The sequence below is a fragment of the Podarcis liolepis genome (assembly GCF_965112155.1).
Source record: "Podarcis liolepis genome assembly, chromosome: 13".
Lineage (NCBI taxonomy): Eukaryota > Metazoa > Chordata > Lepidosauria > Squamata > Lacertidae > Podarcis > Podarcis liolepis.
Genome location: NC_139573.1, coordinates 14,091,760 through 14,101,231, shown reverse-complemented (window position 1 = coordinate 14,101,231; position 9,472 = coordinate 14,091,760). Strand labels below are relative to the sequence as shown.

The following is a 9,472-nucleotide window of genomic DNA, read 5'->3' as shown; positions in this document are numbered from 1 at the left end:
GACATAATGCCACCAATGATGAAGTCCCCAGATTGATAGTATTGGTGAAGAATTGGAAGTGGATCTCTAATAGAACATAGAGCAATAGGAACCCTGCACATTATCATTCAAATGTTCTTGCTTCAGAAAGTCTTACTGGAATGCGCACAAAAAATGGATCTGCTCTGTGTAAAGAAATCAGTGACCAGTGTGAGAGAGCCTTGGATCTAGCATGCGCTCTGAAGGGCACAGGGGCTGTTCATTGTGTCATCCACTTTTAGTTTATCGTGTTTATGTGGCTTCTGAAACACCCCTGGGATGAGGAGAAGCAGCAGCAGTGATTATGATTAATTTGATAATCAGATGGGATGGGAGATAATGATCAGTTCTGAATTGTAGGTTTTCTATCAGATTTCAAAAGAAAATCATGTTTTCATTATCATAGCCAAAGTCTCAGCTGGTCTTACTTTGTAGGGAGGAAAGGTTATACTGAGAAGAAGAGGGTGGACTAAACATCTACTGTCAACAGTCTTTCAACAGACATAATAATGTGGTGAAAAATGATAGCCAGGCCAACTTGGTTATCATATTCTGTTTGGGGAAAAAAGAGAGAACAGGGATTCACCTTTGATTCCCTCAGAAAGCAGCTTTCCATGCTGGTAGAACAAGGTGTATTGGGGAACCAGGTGGGGGTGAGTGACCCGGAGCAGAGGAACCTTCATCACGCCCAAACAGTGCATAATAGTACTGGGGGTCAGCCATAGGTAAAGCCTCCCTTTCTTTAAATACTTTTGAGACTGTTATAGATTACAAATGAAGTGATTTATTTGCTGGTTGAAATTCAAATCTGGAATGTGAGCTGTCTGCAATATTAAAAGGCTGAAAGCAAATAAATAAATAAAAATGTTTTATTTTATTGCAACTGAGAAAGATTCAAAACATGTAAGGGGTGATGGGACAGTTAAAAATTTTCATTTTATTTTTAACTTGCTGTCCTTTTGAAGCAAGTGCTGACTGCAAAGCGAAGCTATGTTTTATTCTGTGGCACGGGTGGGGGGGCGAGGAATGAAGTGTGACATGGTGACGGGAGATTGGAGAATCAAGCTTAAGGTAGAGATTGTAAGATCTTAAGGTGGAGAGTGAGCTGTTAGTAAGAGAAAGAACAGTCAGTATTGTAAAAACACTGTTGGACACCCCATTGACTGTTGGCATCTTGCATCAATTACTGGATCAGCAACTAAAAGAGATCAGAGCTGAGATGGATAAGATGGTGAATGAAAATGGACCAGAGAATGATGAGGTTAAAGAAGACACAGAACATTTGGAGAATTGATAAAGCACTGCCAGAACAGCAGAGTGGAATGGTAAAGCTGGAGGCAGTAAACAATGAAATGGAGAGAATTTTCACACAGGTGACTGGAGGAGTGAAACAGGCAAGTGGTGTAGTCATGATGTTGGAGAAGTGGAATGAAACCATGGACGGGGAGATTAAAAAGCATTCTAGAGGTGAGAGAGAAAGGATTTGGAGTGAAATTTGGAGTGAAATTAGATGCAAAAGCTATTGAGCTTCTGGCAATTTCCCCGGAGAAAGAATGGAAGAAGAAGAAATGGAAGGAACTTCTTTTTTTTCTAAATTAGGATGGAAAATCATGGCAAACAGGAAATGGGATCAGAATTGTCAGGGAACTGACATCAGAGCAACAGGAGAAGGAGAGGCTCTCTGATTCTGCAGGGGAAGGTAACAGCACTAGGGGGAGACGCAGCTTGATAGAGGGGGAAGGAAATCAGCGTAACACCAAGGATCCAGGAGAGCAAATGGGAGAAGAGGTGGAAGGGCTCCAGGATTCTTCCTTGGAAGTCAGTGAGGAGAGCACTGGTCCTCCACTACCCACGCCCTCCCTGTGCAGGAGACTTCCGCGTAATGAGAGGCGGAGACGATTGGGTGTCAAAGAGCTTTTATGCTGGCAAAGGTTTAAGAAACGCCCACAGACAGATGCTGCTAGCGACTGAGGCAGCCATGCTGAGATGGGCTGTGCAGTCAAGACGGTTTAACCTAGGCAGCCAAGCTTCCAAACGGGAAGTTTACGCACGAGTAACTCCCAACCATTACAAGAATATACAGAATTGGGTGTGGATTGATGCATTATTTTTGATGCATTATTTGATGCATTACTTTGATGCATTATTTTCATGCTTTCATGGGATCATCAAAGCTGACTTCATGGAAGTATGGCTCATTCACTTAACAGCAGCTCGAGTGGCTTTTTGTAATCTGTCGTTACATATTTTTACGCACGAGAAAAAGATGTTTCTCTATAACCAGGTTATTGATTGATGTTTATTATATACTTTGTGTTCTCATTTTGTGTTTTTCTGTTGTGCATTTTTCTGTAATCTTTGGATGAAGGGCGGTATAAAAATTAAACAAAGAGCTGTAATAATAAAATGAAATACTTTAATGGGATTATCCTAAGTGAGTACATGGAAACCACGGCCCATTCTCTAACAGAAGCTTTCTGTAAATTTGGAGGGTATGTCACTCATTACTAATAAAAGACTTTTGAATTGAGTTAGGTCAGCTAGACTGATTCTTTGTTGTCCTAATTAACTGTCCCTTGGTATTCAGTTCAGGCCTCAGTAAAATGATATAGCATTTGGGAAAAAAGATGCACCCCAGTAAGCCCGAACTGGAGGCCAAGATGGAGAAGATCTCCACAGCCACCATGTATTTTCCTTTTGTGCTCAGGTAGGTTGGGACAAAGGACAGCCAAACACTGCAAAAGACCAGCATGCTGAATGTAATGAACTTGGCTTCATTAAAGCTGTCAGGCAACCTTCGAGCAAGAAAAGCCACAATAAAGCTGACAGAAGCCAAGAAGCCCATGTAGCCCAACACAAAGTAAAACATAAGGACCGACCCCTCATTACAGAGCAGAACCATTTCTTGGATCATTGTATGCATGTCTAAATCAGGGAACGGGGGAGAAGTTGCCAACCACACAGTACAAATGGTGGCTTGAATAAGAAAGCAGGAAAGGATAATGGTGTTGGACAATGGTTTCCCTACCCATATCCTCATCTTGGAGCCTGGCTTGGTGGCCATGAAAGCCAAAACGACAATGATGGTTTTGGCCAATATGCAAGAAACTGCTACAGAGAAGATCATACCAAAAGCAGTTTGTCGCAGGAGGCATGTCAGTGCTCTAGGCTGGCCAATGAATAGCAAAACACAAAGGAAGGAAAGCAAGAGGGAGATGAGGAGAGTGTAGGTGAGGTTGCGGTTGTTGGCCTTGACTATGGGAGTATCCATGTGCTTCAGGAATATTCCAAGGACCAAAGCAGTGAGGAGAGAAAAGGAGAGAGCCAAAGAGGACAAAATTATGCCCAAAGGTTCTCCATAAGACAAGAAAGTTATTCGTTTTGGAAGGCATCCATCCTGGAAATGGTTTGGATATTGGTTCCAAGGACATTCAAAGCAAACATCCATGTCTGAAAAAGACAACACAGAATTAAATATGTGGAAATCTGTTCGGCGATGCTTGGCAGAATTTATGTACTGTAGAGCCTTGAATTATGACGATGATAACAGTTGTAAAAGAGATATCCTCATATTCAGCTTTGATTGCCAAGCAATCCACATCCTGGGCCAATGTCAAGAGGGTAGCAATCTACAGGTCTGAGGTTTTATTCCTAACATCCACTATCTGGCTAGCTGGTTTGCCAGCTATTTCCATTCTGAGGGAGTGTGATAGCCTAACCTCTGTTAATGGTGGTACATAGCTGGCAACACATGAGACCTTTGATAGCATGCCAACACTGGGTAGTCCTCTATCACCAAGCCAGATTCACGGTCCCTGTACTAATTTGCAGAGCCCTCAACTGAGGTCAATGATATTAAAGGAACAGCCCTAACACTTCTTTTCTAGCTTGATGTTTGAGGTAATCTATAGGTGGATTGCTTTTCTTGAGGTATTGGGACCAAGTCTTTATTGTTAATGGACCCACTCCTTTGGAATATTTTTTTCAATAGTGAACCAGAAGGTATCTTCTATAGTAAACTTAGACATCGGAAAACTCTTTTTTCCTGCCAAGCTTATGGAGACAGTTAAGAAAAATATATTGTGCAGGAATTATCTGGAAACTGGCTTTATTTAAAAAACCCTCCTCTGGCGCAATGGGTTAATGCATATGGCTGTTAACTAAATGGTTGGAGGATTGAGTCATTGTATATATCCCTCCCATGCTATTCAGATTTATACACCAAATACAAATCTCAGTGGTGATATCAAACAAGATCCTGATATAGCTTTTGAAGGGTTCACAGTTTATCTCCTACCCTTCTGGTTTGTGATCTTCCCTTCTGGACATGGAAGACAATCGTAGCAGCAAGAAGGCTTCCCTTCCTTCTTGGTCCGACTGTAACCTAAATGACAATTCTCATTGCACACAGAAGGAGGTGGTGTCTGTACATAAATAAAAGAAGATAATAGTTTCAGGGAGTGCATCTCCCTGGCACAGCAAAAAGTGGTGAAATACACAGTTTAGAAATAGGACAATAATATTTGAAAATTCATTTTATGTAGCTGCAGGTCAGAATGAATTATCAATGGGAACACTGCCTTTACCAATACAGCTCAAAGAAGACACAGAACACCATATTTTGAGAGGAAGGTCATATCTATCAAATATAACAGCCCAGAGGATCTGCAAATCAAACTGAACTGGTCAATCAAAATAGAGTCTGGATAGGAAGTTTTCTAAGACAGGGAGAGGGGAGCTGAAATGAGAGACTGAGCACTCACACTTTACATTGTGGGTGCCCTTTGCACGATCACACATGGTGCTTCTGTTACCAGGGAACTTACTGGCAACTAGGGACTGGCCTGCCTCTCAGTGTTATTCTTTGGAGGTTCACGCCAAGCCTCAGTAGTCAAGTTACACTGCTGGGAGGTGGGGCCAGCTTTATAAATATGGGGTGGAGCCGACTGCAGCCAGGCAGTTGGCTCAAGAGATTTACCTTCCCTCCCCTCCCTTTGTTTAATGTTTCTTGTTTGCAGGTTAACCTTTTTCCATCCTGTTTAGCGGGCACTGCTACAGTCTATTGACTGGTTGTTGTTGACAAACCGGGAAGAAATTTTCCTATATTGACAGGGTTTTTTCTTCCCCATAGCAATTTGTTACAACTTTGGCGGTTTAAGGCCTTGGGTGGAATCCTTTAGTCTTTTCTTCCCTATAATGGGGGGCGGGCATGAAGTGGTGACTCACCCCCAGTGGCGTAGCGTGGGGGGTGCAGGGGGGGCTGGCCGCACCGGGCGCAACATCTGGGGGTTAGGGTTAGGGGGCGCAAATCCACGGGTTAGGGGGCACAAATCCACAGGTTAGGGGGCGCAAATTACTTGCCTTGCCCCGGGTGCTGACAACCCACGCTACGCCACTGCTCACCCCCCCTATGGCGGTGATTCCAGGCGGTGATTCCAGGGTCGCTTCTTTAAAGGGGTTATATAAAGGGTGTCACTGGTCATACACTGAAAGGTTGTCAATGAACCACCCTGCCTGTGGGGATATGGCATGGGCTGCCTGCGTGCACATACGTCTTGCAGTGCACCCCCATATCCCATTTACCCTAACGAGCCCCAGTTCCCCCTGCTGCGGGGCTGGGAGGGATACACGCACAATACTTAAGCCAAGGTCTTCCTACATTTGAAAGTTTAATAAAGTTGTGGCCAAATTGTAATTCCATAACAGGTTAACAGAGTCTTTATTCCTTCCTGGAGATCCCTGGGGGCTGGAGCTGTCACTGCCAGGTCGCCCAATGACTTTCTGTGATTTCAATTTATTTTTATTTTGTATATTGCATTAATATTTTTCAATGGTGACCTTTGCTTGGTCAGGTTCTAAACATATTAGTTTGCATGTTGCGTTCCTGTGAGCATTGTCTTATGTAATAGCATTGTCTTCAAGTAATATTTCTTGAACTTTTTCCAGAACACTGGAGGTCCTCCAATTATAGGCATGCTCTGTGTCTGCTAATTTTAAAGGATTACTCTTTGAAGGATATTACAAACATAGTAGTGATTCAGTCATTATTTGACTTAATTATTCTGATTCAATATGCATTTCAGTGCATAAGTTCATGTTCCCAGAGGTTTTCAGCTGTGTGTTCATCTCCCAATGTTCCCTGCCATGTTTGCAATAACTGCTTTGGAGAGTTATTTAGGTTGGTGAAATGGCTCCAGATAAGTGCAATGGCAATGGATCTTCTAACCATGTCTAGCCAAGACCTGAGGAGACATCAGATTTAACACTGAGCAAAGGACGGAAGATACTATAAAATGGAATTTACCTGGTTGAAGTTGCTGGGCCATACGATGGCCTCATTGTGAATTCTGAGCCCCTTTTCTTGAGGAATCTGTGGGTCCATTTTTCCAACTTTGACTCTAAGAAAGGACTCATTTGGGAATGTGACCCAGTTGATTATATCAAAGCCAGCTACTAATGCTCCCTTTCGGTCAAAGGAAATCTCTTCTCCGGCACTATTGTTGAAGGAGATACTTCTCAGAAGGTGTTGGAGCTAAATTTGGGGTAGGGAACCATAATGAAGATCTACAAAAGGATTCCTTATTAGATAATTGAGATTACAGTTGACCTCTGAGACCTTTGGTTTATAATTTATTTAAACTATATCAACTGACCAATTGGGCTAACCTAAATGGCAATTCTTATTAAACACACAAAGAGATGGCATCTGTACATAAATAAAAGAAGATAATAGTTTCATGTCTTGCATTGGTCTTGTCCCAATTAAGTTTCAGTCTGCCAACTCGCTTCGAATCCACTGCCATCATCAAATACAGAGGTGTTTGTTAACATACCTTCTCTCCAGGCCACTTTACCCTAGGCTTCTTCTCCTAAAGCATACCTATGGGCCCAAAACTAACTTCCAATGTGATGTGCACTGTGGGGCAGGTACTGATGTGTCTTTTGATTTATCTGCTGGTTTGTGATGTTGGATAGTGTTTCAGCTCAGTGAAGAGGTGTTAGGAATGTGGCCCCCCAGAGTGTCGGGGATGAGTTAGACTCAAAGATTGACCTAGGGACCAACTCTGCAGATGAGAACTGCCTGTAAGAATCAAAAAAGGGCAGTTTGACCCCCCTTTTTAGAGAAGACTCTATTAGCTATCAAGGAGAGGAAGAATTGGAAGGCAGCCAAAGCATTGCTAGGCAATCAGCAGATAAGCAGTGGTCTGAGTCTGGGTTCAGTGAGAGTGAGGAGGAGGAGGAGGAGGGTGGTCAACCTCTCAGGCCTTGATCCAGGTGTTTGGATAAAATCAGAAGGCAACAGAAGAGCAAAAGGGGAAAGGCAGTAGTCTGGTGTCCTTCCTGTTGTGGGACACTGAGAAAGGCAATGGAAAGAAATGAAGGAAGAAGTGACACATACAGGAGGAACTAGAAAACCGTTTAAGTAGATTTGGACAAACTGAAATGTACAAAAATTAAAGGAGTCATTCTGGGGCATTCACAGTGAGACAAACCTTTAGTTCCTAGCATATATGATGACTGCCCTCAGTAGTAATAAATGTGCTCAGCCTCAGAGGAAACAATCTAGGGAATGCAAAACTTTGTCAATTTTAATACTGGGGGTTCAAATTCTGAAATCAACTAGGGTCAGTAGCAAAACTTCCAAAAAAGGGGTGTAAGGGTTGCATGTGAAAAATTACCTGCTGAATTCATAACAACCTAATCAGACAAAGTGGCAATGAGAATAGGAATCGCACTTCAGAATAAATACAATATTCCATCCATTAAGTTGGATGCAATTAAATTTTATCAGCAACAAAAGAACTGCAAAAGTAGGGGCCACTTTTAGCGGAGTGCTAGAATATGACATTTGCATTAATGGGATCAGAATTTTACCGGCCATATTTGTTGCTTCAGATAGTCCAATTTCATTCCATTTGCCATTGCTCTAATTTTGAACGTGGAGCATTGCATGGCATGCAAAGCATGTGCCACAGTATATAGAGCATTATAGACACTGTAGCTTTGGGCAGTCATGCTCATTTCAAAAACAGAACCAGGAAGGCTGTCAACCTTCTCCTCCCCAGTGCATGATTCCTCATGTTCCTTATCTAAAGAAGCATTGGAGAAAGAACAGATGAATGCTTGTTCCCAAAAAAGCTGGAGAAAGCTGTCATCTCTTTCTGAGGCAGGGTTTCTCATTTGAACAAATTTCTGGAATCCTGCAAGTTCCTTTGAGGAAACTGCCAAGGAGAGAGCACCATGGAGGAAATCAATTTCCCAGCCCCTCTGAATGGGGAATGAGGTGAATTCCATCTGGGCAGTCATTATCCAGACTTTTGATGTGGCATGCATTGGTATATCATCCGTTTCTGCAACCTTTGGCATCGTTCTCATTATCAAAATGGTATGAATCTCACCATGAACAACCACAACATTGGCAGTGCTTCCCATAACAACACGTATTGTTTCAGAACCATCAGCCACCATTTCACTGAGCTCTCCAGAAAACTTCAGTTTAGGAAATCTTCCTATAAAATCAAAGCAGATACCCCTCTGGGCAAACAGGGGAAGGACATTTTGTACAAATCGCTCTCCAGCATCATCATTCTGAGAAACCACCCCAATCCACAACCAGCTGAAATGCAGGAGAAGTTGGAGTATCCCATTGTACTGATGAGTCCCATCTGGGAACATCCAGTGGGAGAAAAGAGTTTGTACATTGTTTTCCATCATGGGAGAAGAGCCGTAGATGAGCTAAAAGTAAGGGCAGCAAATGGTGAGATAAAATGGAAAAGAAAAGTGGTAACAAATTGTGCTATGACCTATCACCACTTCAGGCAGTATCAAAAACTGCTCCAGGCAATACCAAAAATCTCCATTTTCTTGAGGCCACAATTGTTTTGTCCTTGAGGTCTATGGCACACCTCCAATTTTTAAGTACACAACTGTTTAAGTACCAACATTCAAGCTGAAAGGATGTCATCAAAGACGAGTGTACACATTCTCATCTCTGCCCATTCTCCATGAACACATCTTACCTGGGGCATCTTGTACATACAAAGGATGGTGGCCATCTGGAGACATGAATCTGAGTTTGATCCCCCAATGACAGCTATGGGAGTGTCCTCAACATCACACTTGTAATTAGGGATGAATCTTCCTTTCCTGGAGAGAACTGCTAGTGAGGCTTGATAGATCCATCTGGCAATGAAATGGCTATTATAGATGTGGAACCCCAGTGTGATATTGGGAAGGATATGTGGGTTTTCATTGATCTCCTTCACAGCAAATGCCAAGGCCAGAATATGCTGGTAGAGTTGTGTCATTGGCCTGTAAGGAGAGGAACATATTGTATAACATGATTAGAGAAATAGATTATATGCCCACAGTCCAAGGAGGTTTTTTTAGATAGGTAGGCAGGTAGGTAGGGATGTGACTCCCTGTAGAGTCATCTCTTGGCATGGCTTTGAAT

General features: G+C 42.6%; 1 protein-coding gene across 1 annotated transcript; it reads right to left on the bottom strand.

Annotated features, from left to right (window-relative positions):
* Window positions 1–2,554: 2,554 nt before the first annotated feature.
* LOC310692494 (vomeronasal type-2 receptor 26-like) lies at window positions 2,555–9,326 on the bottom strand (the record flags this gene model as incomplete). Its single annotated transcript, XM_083473440.1, has 5 exons — window positions 2,555–3,468; window positions 4,316–4,442; window positions 6,323–6,550; window positions 7,894–8,754; window positions 9,039–9,326. 5 exons carry the CDS (start codon window positions 9,324–9,326, stop codon window positions 2,555–2,557), a joined length of 2,418 nt encoding a protein of 805 aa, XP_083329566.1.
* Window positions 9,327–9,472: the final 146 nt, after the last annotated feature.